The following is a 21,952-nucleotide window of genomic DNA, read 5'->3' as shown; positions in this document are numbered from 1 at the left end:
ACTGCCAGGACTGGTACAAGTTGGTCAAAGTTTAAAATATTCTCATAACTGGTCACAGACAGATCTCAGAGTGAGACAGTTTTGTGTGTGGTGGGATTAGGAAATAAAGCAAGTTATTACACCTAGGTACTGTACCAGGAGCTCTTTAGCTGGCAACAGTTATTGGGGCAAATCTGGAAGGACATGGAGAGTTTCAAAGTAAATCATGTGTTATAAGTGCAGAGTATTGCAGCAGAACAGCTCTAAGTACATTGTTTATAAAGATGTTTTCAAAGTCTACTTCACTGGTATGCTTGTCCACAGATTTGAGGTGCAGCTCCCAGGTTTAAAAGGATATTTTTAGTAATTTTTGTGAGAATGATAAAATTAATACAATTAGGGAATCTGAATTTTTATCTAGATTTACATGTGTTATATTCAGAGGAGCAATTGTGGAGGTTTTTGGATTACAGGCATCGGTTTTTAGTCTCAGTGTCAGTGCCTCAAGAATTAATTAGTTAATATTGACAAGTTTAGCAATATAAAGCTGTTAAAGAACAAATGCTTTGACATTCTGATTCCTTTACCTTTTGTGGTGACAGCAATCAGATATACCAGGCTGACAGGTTTTATTCAGCCAGTGGTGTTAAACAATGTCCCTGTCCAGCAAAGTCAGTGGCTGCATAACACAGCAGCTGTGCCCCTCCTTTCTCTATGCCTTACATTTTCTACAAAGTGCTTGCAGCTTGTTGGATATGTTTCATAAATTGTTTACTTCAAATTGACTTCTGCATAATCAAATGAACCCTCTTACCATTTGTGTTTTCTCTGTCAGCAAGACTTAAAACTGAAAGTACAGCTGTATAAATACATATGGCCTTGTTTAGCAGTTATTTCTGGGTATATGGCCAATCCAAATTCCCTAGAAATCTTTCACTGGAAAAGGTCTTTATTTGTGTGAACATATAATTTAAAAATTCAGAATGACTTCTCCAGTATTTCCACATTTCACTGTATTGCAGGTTTTAGCTGAGGAATGGTGTATGAGGAAAAGCAGTGATTATGTAATGGAAAAGATGGAGAGATTATGCATCTGTCAGCCACAAGGTTAGAATAGTTTGTTATGAACTACTGACCCTTCAGACATGTTAAGAAATCATTGGTGCTGTCCTGGCACTGCTCCCTCCCCAGAGTACTCTCCCTATTGAGTACCTTTAGTCAACTCTTGCAGTTCTGTTTCAAAGGATATTTATATATAGAATTATTTTGTTTAATACTACTGTGATAAAACTACATAGAATTATTTCGTCACAGCAGAGTCTTGCACATCTATAATTTACCAATTCATTGCTTAATCCCTTGAAAGAATTCTTTCAAATGGCCTTCTGACCCCCATGTTATCTTTCCCAGTCAATGAGGAATGTGCTCTTACCTCAAGTAGCTGGTGTTTTCTTAAGGTTTTCTGCTGGGACTGTACCTTTGGCCTGTGTTCAAAGATAGCAGAAGTGCATGCCATGAAAAGAAACCAAAAAACAGTCTGAACCATACTGTGAACTAAATGAAATGTAAAAAAATATAGCCAGTTATTAAAGAATATATTAAACTTTATAGCACTTCGTTAAAAAGTGTGTTTGAGAAATCCAGACTTGTAGAAATGTAAAATGTTTTCATGACTAGGAAAAGGATATGCTCATATTTTCTGAAATTCAGAACTGGGAGCAGTACTTCAAAAGCATAGAAAAGCCCTTTTCCTCTCTTCTTTTCCCTGCTAGACCTGATGTATCATTTCTTTATAGCAAAATACCTGCACATGATGCTTGAATATGGATCTGTTACTGAATCAAATTATTTCACTAGCTCTTGTCATGTTAAGGTCTGTACTGAGGTATACATGGGCTCATAAGCTCCTTGTGACTCTGCACTAGTACTTTTTTGTTAAAGAGCTAAATAGCATAAGACAAAGAACAAATTCCACCTGAGGGAAATGCAATGTCTGTTCTGGGCTGAAGCAGGAGTGTGTGAAGAGGTTAGGGGAAAAGTGTGAGGGAAGACTATTCATTTTCCTGTTTATCCTGTTGAGCTTACTTTTTTTTAACCAATTTTGTTAAGGGAAACCAGCTCACAATTCAAAACAGGGAGAGAAAAGTGCATTTTGAAGATCTAAGCATGGCATGTTAAAGTCATACTTTCAAAAGATTCTAGGCCTGCATGTTTTCCTAGCCTGGTCAGGCAGATAAATTTGAATGCTCACATTTCCAACCACCTGTCTGCAAGAATATACAAAGATGTTAGAAGGTGATTATGCAAATACCTCTCTGTGCTTAAGTTTCTTACATTAGATGGATGCCTCATATGCAAACTTACCATCTGTGGTTGACACAGTCATCTTTCTGAAGAAAAAGGACAAATTTGAGTCTGTCAGGCAATGGGATTTAATGGAATAAACAGTCATGCTGAAATATGCATGATTAGAATTTTCTTTTTTTATAAGACACCTTTAGTTCTCTTAAAAGTAGTGTTTTTCAGAAATTTCATGCACTGGGTGAGGTAAAAGTGTCTATGCCCTGAATCTCTGATTCTTACTGAGTCTTTGGAAAGCCAGAAGCTCCCTATTTCTTGTAAGCCCTGTGAGGAACCTGTAAGGAGAGATGCAGAATTAACAGGATTATAGTATACTACTAGTCTGTAGCAGTACTGATGAGATGCAGTTCAAATAAAGTGTTGACACCAAGCATTTTAATTCATTTATTATTCACATTCACTTGTTGGGTTTTTTTGGGGTTTTTTTTTTGGTTTTTTGTTTGTTTTTTTTTTTTTTTTGTACAGAATGGTAAAGATTTCTGTGGAAAACAAATGACAGCCTTCAGCATTGGCAGGAGTTCATTTCAAAGACATTTTACAATCTCTCTGACTGGGCTTTTAGGAGGCTGACCATCCTGTGAGCATAAAAAGCATAAACCCCTTGCAGCTGGCAAGAGATTTTCCCTATCCCAACACAGAATTAGCTTGGTCTTGAAAACTCTTTCTCTCCAGTGGGTCTGAAGGACCTGGTTAAGGCATTTGTGGGGGTAAACTTTGGCACCATATCTCTCTTTTAACTAGTCACAATGACTTTGTAGGTAGCACATAAAACCAGTTCAATTATGGGTTCGTTTCATACTGAAAGAGAGTTCTGCTATCAGGAGGGGTGAAGTCATAGCAAAGCCTCACATAAATTGCAAGAAGTGGTTGGAAATGGTGCTGATTTGGATCTAAACAGAAATATTTTAGTCTGAAAGTGAGATACTGCCTGTTTGTCCCTGAGAGCTAATGAGGTAAGAGAGGGCAGAGAATCTGCTTCCTCAAGCAGCAAGGTGTGCCCTAATCCATAAGGGGCTGGTAGTATAGAAGACATCCAAAGACTGAGTTTGTGACTGTCTACAAGTCCCTTTTCTACTCTTACTTGTAGACTGAGACTGGTCATTGGCTTGGATAATCTGTTAGTCCTTTGTACTTAACCCTTAATTTCTCTCTGGAATGACTGCAGAGGGTCAGTGATTGTAGTTAGCTCAGATCTCAGTTAGTTTAGCAGACCTTCAAAAAGAACATAAATATGAACCCAGCCCCCCAGAAAGCTGTCATTTTTGTGTCAGATTGGTGTTACGGGCTGTACTTTTGAATTTCAAGTATACAAGCTCCCCAGTCTATATTTCAACTGTATATATAAAATCTGGAATTTTCAGAACACATGACAGGATACTGTTCTGGGAAGTAGCATGTGATTTCTTCATGTTTATCTTGTGCTTGGGTCTTACAGTAGCTTGTGAGTTCAAAGCCCTTCAGAACAGTACATTGACTATATTGAATTTCTGCTTTGAGAAACAGGTGCAGTCAGCCTGTGGGAGGATTATGCACAATAGCTGTTCAGGAAGATTGTCTTCTCTAATATGTTATACTATGAAAATATGCTCTAGTACACTTAGATATGAACCATCTTGTAGCTAAAAAAAATAATTAGGCAATGAAATAAGGGTTTTTTGCACATTTTTGTAAGAAGTGACAAAGGGATCATCTAAAGCATTTCTCTCAAATCTGTAAGATGAGAAAAATGTCCTAGGAAAGCAAGCATTTGAAATACACCCTAAAAATGTCTGACAGTATACCCTCTAGAATTTCTGCCCAGATCAGACTTAGATGCTTGAGAGCACACTCAGCATTTTCATAATTTTTTTCCAGGAGAAGTACCTTTTCTGTCAGCTCTGAGGGTTTCTCCACTGAAAAATTCTCTATCTTTACGTGTTATTCAAAGTTAAAAATATATTCTTGAGAAAAATAGTTGCCATATGTGCACCTAAGGAACAGTGTGCATTCATTACATCCACTATTTTTTCAGAATCTAAAGGCTGCAAAATAAGAAAATATGATTTATTCTTTCTTTCCTGTTAGATGTCCGCAGAAGAACAATTTATGAATACCACAGGGTGGAGCTACAGATGTCAAAGATTACCAATCTCTCAGCTGTTGAAATGATACCACTTCCAAGTAAGTAAAACATTACATAAGCAGGAGCCAGATCTAGAAAGCATCTATCTCCCTCCCAGCAACACATACACAATTTCAAATATTTTGTTTTATCTGTGGACTTGGAATCACAAACAGATTCATTTATCCTCCCCTAGATTCCCGAATGGATGATGCATTATCCAGTTCATCCTCGTGTATCTCAAGTTAGTACATAGGTACATAGCTCCCAGTAGGTTTTGAATGAAATTTGAGCCAAATCATTTTTTCAGAAGAATGATTATATTGCCTTTAAATACATTTCCTCAAGGAAAAAAAAAAAAAAGAACAGTTTTCATGCTTGCAGTGCAAACATGAATTCTTCTGTGTGCTGTGCATCACATCGTGAAGGCTTATCCCTAAACAAATGGCTCTAAATATTTTGCAGTTCATCTGGCTCTGTTTTCAAAGGTAAAATCACATTGCTTATAAATCCTGGGGGTTAAAATGCCAGCTGTACTTCTGTAAAAAGAGTAGAAACATCTATTTTTCCTTTTTTTTTTCCTTTTTTTAAAATTCAGCTTTAGCTCTTGCACATTTTTCTGTCGGTCGCATTATCTGCTTATATCTGATTGTTAGCAACACCAAAGAACAGTCAGAGAAGAAAGAGATTTAAGGAAATACTTAATATTGAGCAAAAAGATAAAAAATTAGGAACCAAGCTGAATGAACAGATGTGGAAGTAGGAATACATTTGCAAATGGAATACAAATGGAATACCACAGATGAAATGTACTTTTGTGTATGCAATTGTGCAAAGCATTGTAACAGGCTGGGTTCAGGGTCTTATTTTAGACATGGTTGCACCTGTTGACTTCTTAAAAATGCATTAGCAGAAGATATATTCTTCCTTTGTGTTTTTTATGTGAAACGTATATGGGACTAATGTAATAATTCATGTTTATGTACATCCCAGCTTGTCTCCAGTTTACCAGCTGTGGTCCCTGTGTCACCGCCCAGATTGGTTTCAACTGCAGCTGGTGCAGTAAACTCCAAAGGTAGAGAAGATAATTTCTTTTTTTGTGTGTGTATGGGGGTTTAAGCTGTGCTCAAAAGCTACCCAAAACCATTGCCTGCAGGTTATTCAGCATTAAAAGTTGTTACATTTGGGTTTATATATGTGCATTCAAATGAACATAAATCTCAAGTGTGATCACTAGCAACTCATCATTGTCACATTTCACTTCAACCATTAGGCAAGAACAGTTGACTCGGGAGTTAAGCCCTTCTTCTTATTTCTTCAGTCATACTTAAAAATCCTTTTGAAGTAGAAAGAGAAGGAGATGTCATAATAAAAATCATATTTTCTCCCTATATCATTGGCTTCATCACAAAAAATTTAACCCCATGGAGATGCAAGGTGTTAATATAGCTGTAAAAACTTCCTTGTTAGCAGCAGGGAGACCAACACATCCAAAAAGTCAGAGTACTTTCCCTTTTAACCTGTCATTACCCTTGGTGGGTGTTTTGGGTCTCAGGCTCTCAGTGACACATGGACCAGGACAGCCAAGTCCATGGCAGGAATGATTTAGACTGTGGAGCAGCTGAAGCACAGCCAGCAAAATGGAAACTCTGAAACTGCAGCTTCTCAAAAAGTTTTTCACTCACTGACCTTCACTGACCATAATGATGAATTTCATGCCAGTTCTCTGAAACAAAATGCAGTATCATAATGGACATTCATTGCTGCTGTGCTCTTCTGCTCTAGAGATTTGGTTTAGAAATACTTTGTATGAAACCACTGTATATTGAAGTAAAAGGTAATTAACATTCTAAAATAGTGCAATATTTTGATACCATGTTGAAGAACTGATAAATAGCTGAAGAACACAGCACAGAATTAGAAAATTGGGATCATTTTTATAATGTTTTCTTAAGCTGCAACTCCTGGAGTAAGTCACTTAAAAAGTAACTCTGTTCCCCATTTGTCTTGCCAAAACCTTTCTAGTGGAATTAGACCTAAGACAAATCAAGTGATATAAAATATAGAAAATATATTGAAGAGTGATACTACTTCTAGAAAATTGTTCCAAGCAAGCATGAACAGTTCTTGGTTGCCTTAGCCAAATCCTTTCTTTCAGCAGTGCTTTGTTCTCCTTCCATCAATAGATGCTGTAGCACCAAGTTTCTATTAGCTTTGGTTTGAGCAGGGCCTGCTGCTTTGTGGCCAGTTTTCTTTTGTTTTGTTTGGATAAACTCCATTATATTGTAAAATCCTTTTTGTTTGGATTAACTCCCTCATATTGTAAAATCCAGACCTCTTGTAAAGAGCAGGTGCAGAAACCTTCAGATCCTTTTGGTTTCCCTCTAGTTTCCAAACACCTGAGTTTCCTGAGTTCTGACATTGCTGAGAAATGTTTTGCTCACTGAGGCACAAATTCACTGTGGAGAGCTAAGTTTAATCCTTCTGCAGGAGCAGAACCAGTCACGTAGCCACACTGTGTTTCCTTCTGCTCATATAGGACCACTTGTGGCTGTCCCCTCACAACTGGCAAGGTATCATCTACTGCTGAAAAATGCACAGTCTGAACACATCTATTTCTATTCAATTAAAGTTTGAAAGAAGAAAACCTTGCCTTTTGTTTTACATGAGGAGATCAAAGATGAGCCTATTGTGAGGTTGTCCTGCACTGTTTCCCAAAAACAGCTGTCTCCACTCTGCAGCATGGTTGTGCTTTTGAGAAGATGCAGCAGGTAGACTAAGTGGTTTTATTGCTATTAATTAGGCCATTACTGACAGTAGTGAGACTGTCACTTCATGTCTTAGGGCATTGTTTGACCACCAGCAAAGTCAGGAACTGGAGAGGATTCCTTAGAAAAAGGATTAATACTGAAAAGGAAGCTAAGAATATGCTTCTGCCTGGGAATTTCAGTAGTATTTAAAAAGTCATACCATACAATTTTTTTATGTCAGCATGAGCAATATTCATTCAGGTTTTAGAAAATGGAGAATTGTGTGTAGAATCATAAAATAGCTCAGAATGGAAAATCCAGACTTACCTCCCACTCAAAGCAGGGCCAGCTGTTAGATCAGACTGGTTTCTTCATTACTCTCTTCATCCAGGAGTTGACCACAGAGGTTGTGGTCCAGTCCCCAGAACACCTTATACAGGATTTTACACCTAATCTGTTAGCTTGCTGTTTCCTCTGGAAACATGGTTTGGTGCATGTCTGCTTCAGGCCTCATCTTTCTTGGCCACTCATGTCCACTTTCTGAAATGAGCAATTTCGACTATTTCATCTCTGTGGAGAAAGTGATCTGAAATAATAAATGGTTAAATATTTTGTAAAAAGAGGCAACTTGCTTTCCAAAATGTGAAAACTGAATATTTATTTGGTTACACTTCAGGATTATTTGGATGAGGAATCGTTCTGTCTCAGCTTTGAAAATTTTCTACCAGTTCTGCATACTCTCTCTGGACTTGTAGTCTAGTGCCTCTCTTCCTTTACCTCTCACTTTTTCAGCATGACTAATCATTTTCAAGAGATAAAAAATAAAATATCTTATTCTATTCTCAGTGGCAATGTCTGGTTCAAAGAAGAGTGCTCAGAATCATTTGCTTCCGTACAACATTGTGGGTTTTTCCCCCTCAAAAATAAATTTGCTCTGTTGAAACATTCTTTTTGCATAGGATAAAGAAGCTTTTCCTCAACAGGAAAATCTAATAGGCTGGTTAAAAATCATAAAGGATGGAAAGTTGTTAATTTCTGCCTTGTAGTCCTTCAGTTTTTTCTGTATGTCACTCCTCTTCACCCACCAGTCTTGTAAATCAATGGAGACTTTTATCTCCTGTTATGATAGACATTGCTCTGCTGCAGTAGGATAAAATCAGGCTGAAAAACCAAGGGCAAAGAACTCCATGAAGTATTAACAGACATTTCAGAAGTGCCTGAAGGACAAAGAAATTAATATTTGCAGTCCACTTTCAAATGTGTGCTCATAGGGGTTTTTGAAGTAGGAGGAATGCTTAGGAGCAATGCCTGAGTAATGCTTCTCAGTTGCAAATCTGACTGGACACGCTGGTCCAAGAAATGAGGATCCTGTCTGTAGGCAAATCCCAGAGTGGGGAAGCCAATTAGCCTTTGTTGCAAAAGCCTGAAGAAGGCTTTGAGCTGGCAGTGGTGGGTTTTCAGTGTGCCAATAATCTCCTGACAAATCTGTCAACACTCAGATTTGTGCAGAGGGAGGATGCCTGTTTGCTTCTGAGGGCACTGATGGGTAGTGAGGCTCACTGTGGAGCACACAGAGATGTTCTTCCTGTGGTGCCTCAGTAGTACTGTGGTGCTCTAAAGTGAGATATTCTAGAACAGACAGACTTCCTTGTGGGTAACAAGCCAACACATATCCATTGGGAAACACAACCTTTTATCTCAGGTACTTATTACCCCATTTAGGAAACGTTACTACCAGGAGCACCATCTTGCATCTAATTTCCTTCCTTGCATTAGATTTAATCCATGTATTGAATCATTCACACAGCAAAAAAAGGAGGGAGGGGAAAAAAAAACAACCCAAATCTTAATGTAAGGCCTTTAATTGCACAAGGAAAACTGACCAGTGTGACCATTGCAGAAAAACCTTACTTTCCCATGTGGGCAATCTGTGTTGGAATGTAAATAGCTTTATCCTACAACAGTGAGTTGTTTCCTACCTGTAATTTCAACCCAGCTGCTGTGCAAGCTCTGCAATGGTTGGAGAGGCAGGTTCATTTTGGATGTGACTGAGGGCCAAATCCTCTATTCCTGCACTCTCTACAAGCTTAAATCACCATTAGTTCTTTCATAGGGGGTCATCAAACTATCCTGTCTGAAATCCAATATGATGTGTGTCACACAACTTTATCATGACTGAAGCAAAGGCACATCATTTTCCTTTGACTTCAGCAGATGGAGGATCCCCCTAGGAGCTAATTTCTGTTGGAACTATGTATATTTCATGACTGTTTCACAAGTAAAACTCTTCAAAAGGAGATTAACTATAAATATGTAAGCTAAGAAGGTATTCTAACTTTCTCCAACACAAGCATCCATGTCTATAAAGTGCCTGAGACACTTTAGCATCTGTCCCATGGAGGTCTCCAGTGGCTGAAACGTGGATCATTCTCCCTTCATTATCTCTAACTTCCCGACATGTAAAAATTGGGAGAATTCATTATAGTTAGATTTGTTTATATCATCTTCTTATGCATCTGAAAATGTTTATATACTCTTGGCACTTGGTATAGCCTGCACATTAGAGATGTCATTTTCTAGAAAAGTTTTTGACAGTTTTAAGGCCACCTTGCTGTAATTTTATAGCTTCAGTTTGTAAAACTTGCTTGCATATACTGAAATAGTGAGTTCCCTTGAAAATATTTGAAGTTGATTGTCCAATGAATAAAGATTCCCTAGATACTGATGTTTTTCATTTTGATAAACTTCAGGAAAGTCTCAGATTTGGGCAGTGAAATGAAACTGATATTTCAGTCTTGCAATCTGTGCATCCTGGAGACTCAGGCTATGAATGTCTCATGCTTCACTTCATCAATACAGGATAAAAGCACCTCCCAGTTCCTGCAACATCAGCCGGGTTTGGTGGGGTACCATCACTCCTACACTGAAACTGGAGGGTGTAGTACTAAGGGCAGGAGCTGTAAACAGTTTAGGTAATAGCGTTACTCAGCTGTCACTGTTGGAACATATATTCAGATTTTTAATCCTCAAAACTGTCTGCCTTATGCCAAGGGCACCCAAGAGGCTGGATCCACAAGGATGCTTTGCTGGCAGACTCACTTGGGTTTTCAAGGGAAGGTACATAGAATAGGAGAGCAGTACTAAAAGCAACTTTTTACCAAATTCTGGACTTAAGTATCTAGGACCAAAAAATGTCTAAGGGTCCAACACTTTGTATAAGAAAAAAAATCTTCAGATGAGTCTAAGCAGGGCTGAGCAGTGAAATGCCCCATGGGAGCCCCACGAAGCTTCTCTACTCAGTAAGGGTGACACTGCCTTGAGACAACAGTCTGTCAGTGATCAGAGAACCCCCAGAGGCACAGGAGACAAATGAAAATTGGTGCTCTGAGAACAGTCACCCCTGAAGAGTGGCCCATTAGCTGTGGAGGTGTGTAAGCCTGCATGTCTCCAGCTCAGACCAGCTCCACTCCCCACAGCCGCTGGCTGCCTGCAGACTCAGGCTTAGCTCCTGGCACTGCTCTCCAGGCAGCCTTGCTGGGGACTTCCCTTGGTCTGAAAAGTGACATTTTCCACTCTTATCCTTAGGAGTCTTGGTTTCCAGAGTGTGCTTTGAACAATGTGGTTTGAAATCATGCCAGCTTATGGTATTGTGCAAACAATACCACAAAGTGCAAACCCCCTGTTTGGAAAGTGCCCTGAAAGAGACTGTACAAATTCCAGGACTAAATGCAGTGATGAGGCAGGGCACTCCGTGAACTTTGGGGAGTCATACTGCCCTTGTGTGTATGCACAGCTCCCAAAGCTTCTTACACTCTCAAAGCAATTCTGAGGTAAAAAAATTTGAAATAATCCATTTGTGATGTATTTCACTTCAATGCTTAGTCCTGTGTGCCAACAATATCTCTAGTTGTGTAAATGAACAGGTTATAGCTGGGGTTTATGGAATGTGTTCTGAACAAAGTGAAAAATTAGAAATGTGTCTGGGAATAGTAGGAATAATGTGATTTAAGGCTTGATATTTCTAATCTTTGATTATGATAATCACTATTCCCGTCTAAGCAGGTAATAAAGATACAAGTTGTTTTGCATTCCATGCTGATTTGCTGGAAAGCAGGGAAGGAAGACTCTTTAGGCACCTGCATTTTTTACCAAAGCATGTTAGAGTTGAAATATGAAGTGGCAGTTTTCCATAGTGCCCTTTTAGTAACTGAGAAAAAAGAATTCCTATTACTTGTGTTCTGAACTTCTGGATAAGTTTGAAATGTCTTGTTTGTTCTTCTTCCTTTAGAAGGAAATTGGAAACATGTTTAGTTAATTTTCAAATGTGAGTTCATGTCTGGAAATTTTTAGTATCAGGTAGAAGAAAAGAAAAATGTTTTTTGTTTGTTGTCTGTATATCCCAATTGGCAAAACCTGTTCTCATTTTAAAAAGTGTTGACTCAAATATTGTAGTATTTGTAAGTAACAGTTTTATGTAACCTAACATATTTATCAGCTGAGCAAAGCACCTTTCCTACAGAATTTATAAAACCGTAATTACTATGCTATCTGACTAGAGAAGCCTCTGGATTTACGAAAGCAAATAATTAAATCCAAATGAGAAACACTTAGCTCATTGTTTGATATCTACATTTTCCTCAGCTTTTACACCACAACGAGGGTTGTAGATTCCACTGAAGAGCAGGGAAAGGCAAACCACATCCCTCAGCTTGGTGCCATCTGCAAACCTGCTGAGGGTGCCCTGGATCCCTTTGTCTGTGCCATTGATGTAGACATAAAGCAGTGCTGGTCCCACTACAGACCCCTGAGGAATCTCTTGTGCCAGTCTCTGTTGGGACATTGATCCTTTGGCCACTACTTTATAGATGCAAACACCTCACCAGTTCCTCATCCACTACACCATCCAACCACCAAATCTGAATCTCTCCAGTTTAGAGAGGAGTGTTGTGAGGAACTGTGCCAGAGACCTTACAGAATTCCAGATAGGCAACATCCACTGAGCTTCCCTTCTCCACTGATGTTAGCACTCCATCATAAAGCCTCAAGGTTGGTTCAAAATGCTCACTTTTAAATACTTCCTCATTTTAACTACTTGAAGTTTTACAAGTTGTGAGTTTGTTTTTGGTTTTTGTTTGTTCTGTTTTGGTTTTTGATTGCTTTAGGAATATTTCATAGTTCAGTTACAAATTAAAAGATGGGAGGAAGAGTGGCTGGTTTATACTCAGACTTTTTTTCATCCAAACACTATTTAACTGACAATAGTGTGCTGTTAGTATTAAATTGGTCACAGTAGCCATTGAAATACAAACAAACACACACACACACACACACACACACACACACACACAAAAAAAAAAAAAAAAAGGCATTTCTATGTATTAAGTAAACCACCAGAGGGAGCATATATAATCCAATCAATGTAATAGTTGCATATACAAATTACAAGGAAAATCTCATTTTAGGTGCTTTTGAAGGGCAAGAGGTTTAATACATAGTGTATTCTGTTAAATATATTTCATTCTACCAATGTGTCTGATTTCATGAATTTGCTGATCATACCCCTGCTTCAGACAAAGCAAAAGAAATGTGCCCAGATTCTGGATGTTTGCATGCCACTTCAGCTGGAGGGGCTTTCTGTGAAAATATAGCTGACTCCTAACACACAGGTCTTAACAATCAGATTGTTGAATTAGGTCACATTTACCCAAAGATAAATGAAAAGTATTGGAAGTAATGTTTTTCTAACCTGACCTGAGAATCAGAAAGTATGGTCCTTTGTCAGAGTTTTCTCTAAAATGCAACATATTTTTCTTTTATTTTAAAAGCTGTATTGAGACAGCAATTGATCTTTCTAATGAAGTGCAATAAATGTATCAGGAATGGATGTGTAAATTAGTCAGCCCTGCTGCATTGCTGATACGAATAATACAATAAGTAGATCTATACTTTATTGAGCAGAAAATTGCTCCACACCCAACTTCTTCAAATATTTTCCAAGGTGCTTGCTCTTAATTTGACAAGGTAATTTGCCCTCATGCACTGCAAGAAACTGTTAGGAAATTAGCATTCAATAATTAAGAATTTTTTATGCATGGTAAGCCTGATGGGACTAAAGCAAGAAAAGACAGTAGCACAAAAGTGTTTAATGAACAAAGCATTTTCTCAAACCAGAATGAGCTCAGTGATGGTATTGTTTGATGAAAAAAGCCTCACAAGATTATGGTAATAGATATTCTCAAGTGGGATGACAGTTCTGTTTAGAAGAGAGCATTAACCTCAGTGACAAGGTAGGTACACTTAAAAATAATGGTAAATGGTGATGGTGCACTTAAAAAGTGGTAATGATGGTACATATCAGTAAAATGTACATAACAGTACATTGGAAAGTACTGTTAAGGAACATAAATGATCTTGAGCTCACAACATGTTTTTGTTGAACTTTAGCCTGCAGCCAGAGGAATTTGCAATTCACTGAGAATCTCACATGGATAAATAGCAGATTACTAGCCTTTCTACTTTTTTTGTAAGTTGATGGAATTTGATGGTAGCTGGAGTCAGTCGAATTATTGTGCAATTTCTGTAATTCTCTCCAGCACAAATTGTCTGGAATAATTCCTATGATTAATACTAATAAACCTAAAAATCTCAATCTCTGAGCAGAAACCCAGTGAACATGCACTAGCTTTCAGGGGCTTCATACAAGACAGTGCAAGACCAGACCATTCATTCCCCAAGCTTCTTTTCTCCCCACGTTCTTCTGCAGAAGCAGTTACTCACTGATGTTCTCAGCAGCTCCATAAAATTATCCTGATCCTAACATTAATAGATTTGATATCTAACCAGGTAAATTTGAATAATGCTTTCACACAGGAAATACCCAGTGTTCTTGCATCTGCAGCATTAGTCACACATATGCATACCTTGCTTTGTTTTCCTGAATAATTCAGAACAGCATGGGGACTACAGTTATGCTCATAACTGATGCAGATTTTTAAGAAGTTCAAGGCTGGGTCAGAGGACTTTAAATTATTTCTAGAAAAGGAGCAGAACATTGCTACAATTTTCATTGGTATGAAATCCTAGTATTTCTGTTAAAATATTTTCTATTAAATCCTATACCTGAAGATGGAGAAGCATTTTGAAGATTATTAATCTAGATGTAAACACAGCCATCAATTTGACACCTCACTCATACTATCAATATTCTATATATGTGTTTCTTATTATATCATTTGCTTTTTAAAGTTTGAGATGGTTTTCACTAATTGGATGTTCACAGTAACAACCTTTGCCAGAGATGTTGCTGTGCCTTCTGGAGCTTAGAAACTCTGTTCATTATCCACTGTTCAGGTTTCTGTGATATCCAATTTTGCAACAGAGCTTGGAAACGACATCACAGTTAATACGGAAAGGTCCACTGCTTGGACTGTTCTAAGACCTTCCTCTAAAGTCTCTCTCATGTACTGTTTATTACCAAATACATGACATTCCTAAGGTGTTTTTTATAAATGCAGGAAGTTGTTATCAAAGATACAGAGGACAGTTAAGCACTTAAATCTCATTGAGAGGAAGGATAGAAGACATACATCTCTTATATATACCTTAGGTAATACTTAATTTTGCTGATTAATTTGGAAAGAAGATGGCAACATCTGTATTTCATTTCCATGTTTAAATTCACGCATGCACCTAAGAAACCAAAATGACAAATAGGTATAATATAATAAGTAGAAAAATCGGTAGCAACACAATTCTTTTTCTTTAGAAACTTCTGTTGCAATTCTTTTAAATACTAGTAATATTTTATTCTTCATTTATTGCATTAGAATAATAAGACAAAGCCCACCTCCATCTTTAATGAACCATTTCTATCTAGAACTGCAATTTCTGTCCCAGTCATAAGTCTTTCAAACAAGAGAGCTTAGTACAGACTTAATTCCTCATTGTTTGTTCATCCTGAGGGTGATAGCCATTCCAGTGGGTATTGCCACTCTGTGTTACAGAGGCATTTACTCTGGGATTAAACCTCATTTTTTTTCTGACAGAACTATGCCACATTCAGTCCCATTGCAGCCCAAAATTCTTTTCAGTTTGGTTTCCTTTTCATCTGTTCATAGCTACGTTTGAGTTCAGAAAAATTCCTATTTGATTGCAGAAAGGTGACACTCGCCCTTGAAAGGGTTCCACAAATGCCTTATGATGTGATTTATACATATACTAGACATTTTAAGAAACTTGGTTCAGGCTTGTAGTCATCATTCTGTGTGTGATAGGCTGTCTCTCTCTTGTGGGTTCCTACACATGACATTACAGACTTTCTGATTCCCAAATAAATGCCTCAATGGTCATCTACCATAATTATTGGACTTTAATTATATAATATAAAAATTCAAGGGACATTCAAATTCAAATTTCAAATAAAACAGACTTTTCTGATAACAAATTATAATACATGGCAACACTGCATTAAATAAATTGTAATGCAAAGTGTTTAGTATGATAATTTTCATAATACATGACATGTGAAATGTAAAATACAGGTAGATGATGAATAGATGAATACAGAACACAAATGAGAAAAATTAGAAAAAACTAGGTTTGTTACTTCGACTCAAGACTGAGAGGGAGGTTACCACATAAGGCAAAAACTGTACCTGCTTTACCTGCATTCAGAGAAAGAGCTTCAAGAAGGATTTGAGATCTTCAGATAGGAACCACTGCTGTATGAACCCATGTTCAAAGACAGAGGAATGCAGTCAGGGTCACAAACTTCTCATTGGTTGTCTCACTAGAATGTATTGTCCCAAAAAACAATGAGATAATTTAACATCATGTCTACAGCATCATTTCTACTCTACTTAGGTTATCTTCTTGTCACTAAGGCTGTTTCTTCCATTTCTTGTTGTGGGTAAAGTCCCAAATTACATCTTGTTCACACCTCTGATATTTGCTACATTTTCCTTAACCAACTAACATTAATTGGCAAGTGTTATCTTTATTTGCTAAACTACTGATATTTTTATCCAGTTCTCTCTCTGTTGACTATTAGGTATAGTTCTTTATACTGTATTGTGCTAACTACTATTCCTGTGCTACTGAAAGGGTCCTAAGTGAGCTGACCATCTTCCCTCATGGAAACAGTGGATTCTAAAATAGCTCAGGGTCGCTTCTCTAACCATGTATGGCAGGATATATGTTTTGACTTTGAAAATAATAGAACTTCAAAGCTCTAATATGAAAGTTAAACAACATAATTTGGTTCTTAGTTTCTCAAGAGCTCTTAGGCCCCACAACAGCAGTTTCTGAGCCTAATATATAAGTAAGCTTCCCCTGATGAAATGGACTAGTTTTTCTAGTTAGATTTCTAAATGAATTTGTAATCAAAAAAGGATAGGATAGCACTATGACAGGATAGTTCCATTATCCATCATTGCTCATTTTGCAATGCTTTTATGCATTGCTATACATGGAGCAGTGCTGCTGCTATTTTGCACTATATCTTTGCTTCCAATGGCCTGAAATAAATAAGTTGTACTGCTTACAACAGATGAACAAACTGGACATTTTTTTTCTCTTCATAAAATGATGTAGTAGAAAATGCACAAATTTGGCCAACCCCAGTTTTATGAGTTTAGGATAATTTTTTTATAGAAAAGATCTGTAAATGTATTAGTAAAAATAATGATTGTGTAGTAGGTTCATTCTGTCACATAGACCCTTCCAGTAGAATAATTTGGTGAGGAACAGGATACCAGATTTCTTTCCTTTCATGTCTGAGATAAACTTAATGTGTAGCTCCAAACTCCTTCCTTGATTACCAGGGAATGGTATGTTCCAAGAAAATAATTGCTGGGTAACTTTTATCAAATATTTGAATGTTCATCAGTCTATATTTCAGAAGCCATATACCACCTACCCATTGTAGCCTAAATTGTTGGCCTAGATAAAATTTTCTCAACTGGTCCCCTTCTTTCCTTATTTGAAGTATTAAAAAAAAAAAAAAAAAAAAAAAAGTGGAACAACAGAAACTGAAACTGAAGCATTCCAAGAATGTCAAAACTCAGGACACATCTCTGGAGACAGGCAGCCCAGATTATCACACCTGACTCTAGGATAATTTTTATGATGAATGGTAATCTCCTTTTTTGGAAGCATTAGATTTTTTTTCCTTTCATATAAGCATCCAACCACTCCATTACCACGGAGAAATCTATCTTCCACCATTTTTTTAATGATCACTCTTAATTTCCTTTGTTCTCATTACAAGGGAAATAAATAAAACAAGGAATAAATAAATAAAATAAGTCAAATGGTTTTTAATGGAATCAACCAAGATCTTTAGAGGAAAGTTTTTTGCACTATATCAAATTTTCTTTTTCTCATGTTTCATTGAAATATAATGTAGAATTGAAATATAATGTATTGCAAGTTAAACACAGCCTGGGAAGCTTCCTGGGCATTGTAGAACACTTGTATGTGTCCCTAAAACAGTTGTGATGTTTCCTGGTGTGATTTCAGTCCCTACCCAGGAGCACTGTCCAGAACAGTTCCCAGGCATGCTGCAGGATTTGGACTGCTCCAAAGGTTATTCCCAGCTGGCTATTTATGTGCAGCCTCCTCCTTTTCAAGGTTGAGAGAGTTGGCTTCTTCAGGCATAGGCCTTTGTGTGCCAGCAGTCTTCAGTGCCAAAGAACATTTCTGGGCATGTTTATTGTACTACTTTGGACAGAATGATCACAATTGCCTTAATTGCTTTCCAGAAGTGCTAAGCTCTTGTGGTTGTACTTCTCAATATAAACTGAGCATCATTGAGATCATATTTGCCTGACAGCCTCCTGGATATCATTCTATAATGAACTACCATGAATGAAAAGTCTCTTTTTTTTAGCATATTGTAAGTTTTATGTTTTGTAAGTTTTAAACATGAAACACTTGTCAAAAGTTTTTATTTAAAGAAATCTGAAATTCATATGTCTCTTCATAAATTTTGGATTATGTGAGATTAGGACAACCTCAAGGACACTGCTCCATTTCCCAACATAGTCTTCAGATTTTTTTATAGCATATATATTTCTCAATAGTTCCAGTCATGTAAACTCAGGAATTCTCTAACGTGTTCTTGTAGAAGATATTCTCAGCTTAGGGAAATAAATGAAATTTTATGAATACACTTCCTTAAATATCATTTTTAGTCCCCCCTCAATTCAGATCTATTAACTCTTCCAATATCTGTATTATTATAATGCATTAATGAAAGCACTGAATATCACAACAAATATAAATATGCACCACTAATGAAGAAACTGAGGAGCTCCAGCTGTTCTGTAATTCTTTTGTGATCTCTTTTGGTGACTGGTCCTGCTCTATGTTGACTTCAGAATTGGACTCACTTTTAGAATGAAAAATGAGACACAATTTAGATACTATTTTGGGAAACAAATAGCTTTCTAAACTTTAAGTTGCTTTGAACCTAATCAGTTACAGGATGATTCATGTCCTTCCTTGTTTTGCCCTCTATCTGAAGAGTTCACTGAGTTTTAACAGAGGGTGTTTTTCTTAGCCCTAATTCACATACTTTTACAAGCATGTAAGCATTGGATTATGCAGAGTTTAGCACTCTGTGCCTCCTTTGCCAGTCATAGCTCCTGCTTCCTTTCAGTTCTTACTCTTATTAGCCTTGTGAATGAGACATAGCAGGGGCAGTAACCCAGCACTGACCAAACCATTGCTGCAATTCTCCTTCCAGCAGCTCAGATGCTGCTGCCCACTAGTACTGAACCAGCCATGGTGGACACTGTGTGATTCCTGGGGGTCATGTGTGGTAACAGACATGTGAACAGCCCTTTTTCATGGCAGTCTCCAGGCACCAGGTCATTTTTATCCTGTCACAAGGACTTTACTAGTTGTTAACGTTATCAGTGTCAGTTTTTAAAAGGACTAAAATCCCAGTAAAGTACCTGAAAAAAAAAAAAGAGCATGGACAATGTGTAAATGAGATCTGTGCCTTGATACATATCACCTGAGACTTGATGGTTTTCAATTTAATTCCCAGTTCTACCATTCATATGTCTGTGAGTACTATGGGAAACACAGAAGTTGTGAAATAGTGCATGCTCATCTGGTTTTCAAGATATCTGGTCTTAATTCTAGATTCTGTTACAAACTCTGTGTTTTCTCAGCTGATCATTCCATGTCTCCTATGTTCTGTTTCCTTATCTCTAATGTGGAAAATGAAACATTTTCTCCAAAGACAACTTTCATATTTTTATTTTAAAAATGAGACTAAATCAATGGATCTGCAACAATAACTGTAATTCTGAGATAGTGTCAGCTGCATGTGCAAAGATAGAAAATAGTTCAGGCACTCATGTTAGAAAGAAGAGCTAAATTGTGCTTTTTAGGGTCACTAAACGGAATGTAAAGTCCATCCAGTAGTACTTCAGAGCTGTTTGCATCAAACTCTGAGAAATTACTTGTGTGCCAAACATGCAGCAATGCCAATGGATCAGAAATCCCTGCTAACTTCTGCTGCTGTTAGCTCTTTACACCCACTTTGTGCAGGTACAAAAGCACAAAGTCAAAGCAGTGGCAGCTGTAATCTAGTACGAGGGACTAATCTCAGTGTGGCTCCTTCTCAGAGAACACATTTGATGTAAATTTCTGCTGATTCTGTTGGAAATGCCAGTACCATAATCTCATAAATTTCACTCTAGGGTCCTCCTCTTACACTACCTTTTTCCTTCTAAGTGTTCAAAGAAGAGCCTTTAGCAAAACATATTTTTTATTCTTTATCTGCTTTTCAGCATGTTTCCTTTATTGTCATAACTGACGTTAAGTTTATAGAAAATATCCTCCTATTCTTCTTTAATCAGAACTCTGCCAAGTCTCACTTTAACCACAATTTGATCTTTTTCTTTCTAGTGGAATTGAAAATAAAACTTACTCTTTCATCCCACTTTTATTCTTAGCCTCTTTCAATAGAAAGAATTCCCTATGGGAGTCTTTATTTTCTGCTGCCTATTCAAATGTTGTGTTACAGTTACAAATATTGGGGCTTATGCAAGTTCAGTCATTTTCTGTAAAATAACAGCTTGGATTTTTACATCTTTTCCTTCTATGTTTATTTGATGTTTCAGGAGTATTTTACACAACATGTAGCTGTATTTTTCCAGGCTTTCCATCCCATAAAGTTGTGGAACCACTGTCAGGCTGAAGATTGACTGCTGAATTTGTTCCACTCTGATCATCCTTATCATTACCTGAATGTTTTAAATTTTGAGCAGCGCACAATGTTAAAACAGAGGTGGAATTCAGTGTTGCATCAACTATTAATTATGCCTTTGTAGCATTCAAATTTTTCATAAACATTAGAAGAGTACAGGCTGATTTTAGTTTCAAATCCTTGTATTCAGCCAGTCAGTTATTTTTTATTTTACAAGAGCAAGATGGGAGCAAATCCTCTTCTGACTAATCAAATTGTCCTCGTACTCTGAAGTACAGTTTAATTTAGCAATATTTAGGTAAAGAATAAATACAGAGAACATATTTATGCTAGAATTCAGATATATGATTAGAAGTACTGAGCTAAGTGATAAGCACCAATGCTACTCAAATACCTTACAAATGCATATCATAGTCACTCATAGTGACACTTCACATGAACTTCATAAGCATTTCTAGCTGTGATTAAGTTCTGCATCTGAAAGTGAAAAATAACAAAGAAAGGAAAATTCAGTCTTTCCCCAGACAGCACAGCGTGGCAAAGGGTGATATTTGCAGGGTGAATGAGCTAATCTGGAGCCTGCTCTGTGGTAAAGGAAGGCAAAACCTGACCAAGCACAAAGATAAACTTTTTTTCCTTCAAAAATCACTCTATGATTAGAGTTATTTTTCCAGCTGGACAGACACAAAGTTCCAGGGTTTTTTTTTTTAATATTATATTTGTATTTATTTTTTACTTTCTATCTCACCTTGGAAAGAAATTCCACTTAAATGTTCTAATTCTTCTTTTAGTAATTCAAACATCCTAGCAACTGTCTTCATCCTTTTATAATGTGGTGGTCCTTCCTTAATGGTTGAATTCAGAAAAGAGTTCTGCCTCTTCAATTTTCTATTTAATTTTCCAGATTAACCTTTTATTTAGCTGAGTTAATAAACCTTTTAAATGAGCTAAATCATTACATGGTATTTAAAAAATAATTTCAGATTTCTGGAATGCCTTTCATTTCCAAAAATCTGCTCTTTACATGTTCTTACAGAGCCAAAATTGCTAGGAAATTATTGGTTTAATTTATATATGCTGTGCATTTCAATGCTTTTGATTTTCATACTCCAGCTCAACCTAATGAAAAGGTTTTACCATCCAGACATTGCCCCTTTTCTTCCTAATAATTTTCCATTTTGTTTCTAGCTTTTACATGTTAAACCTTGATGAATTTTCTGTATTCAGGTTCTCCCATTTATTATTATTATTATCATCATCATCACCATCATCCTCATTAATCCTCATTGAACTCTCTTCAAGAAAAGGAGCAAAGAATTTCATGTCCTGCACTGGGTGGGGACTTCTTGTCATTCAAGTATTCTCTGCCAAATAAAGGTAAATGACATTTGGTAAATAGGATGGCATCTTCAGCTCCTTTCTGGCTACATACAGTTCACTGAATGGATTCTGACAGCTTTCTTCTTGCTCAGACTGAGCTGAATTAGTTGTGCCATTGGTTGAGCTGCATTAGTAGCTATATGTGTAGAGACATTAATT

The 21,952-nt window shown here is 37.1% G+C and overlaps 1 protein-coding gene across 1 annotated transcript in view; it reads left to right on the top strand.

The window, feature by feature from the left end:
* PLXDC2 (plexin domain containing 2) overlaps nt 1-21,952 on the top strand; it is a 254,956-nt gene that overhangs the window by 195,165 nt on the left and 37,839 nt on the right. The window contains 2 exon segments of the mRNA XM_009085899.4: nt 4,405-4,500; nt 5,435-5,516. Of these exon segments, the coding sequence (XP_009084147.1) occupies nt 4,405-4,500; nt 5,435-5,516 (178 nt within the window).

The sequence above is a fragment of the Serinus canaria genome, chromosome 2 (genome assembly GCF_022539315.1).
Source record: "Serinus canaria isolate serCan28SL12 chromosome 2, serCan2020, whole genome shotgun sequence".
Lineage (NCBI taxonomy): Eukaryota > Metazoa > Chordata > Aves > Passeriformes > Fringillidae > Serinus > Serinus canaria.
This window is presented reverse-complemented; position numbering and strand designations above follow the sequence as displayed.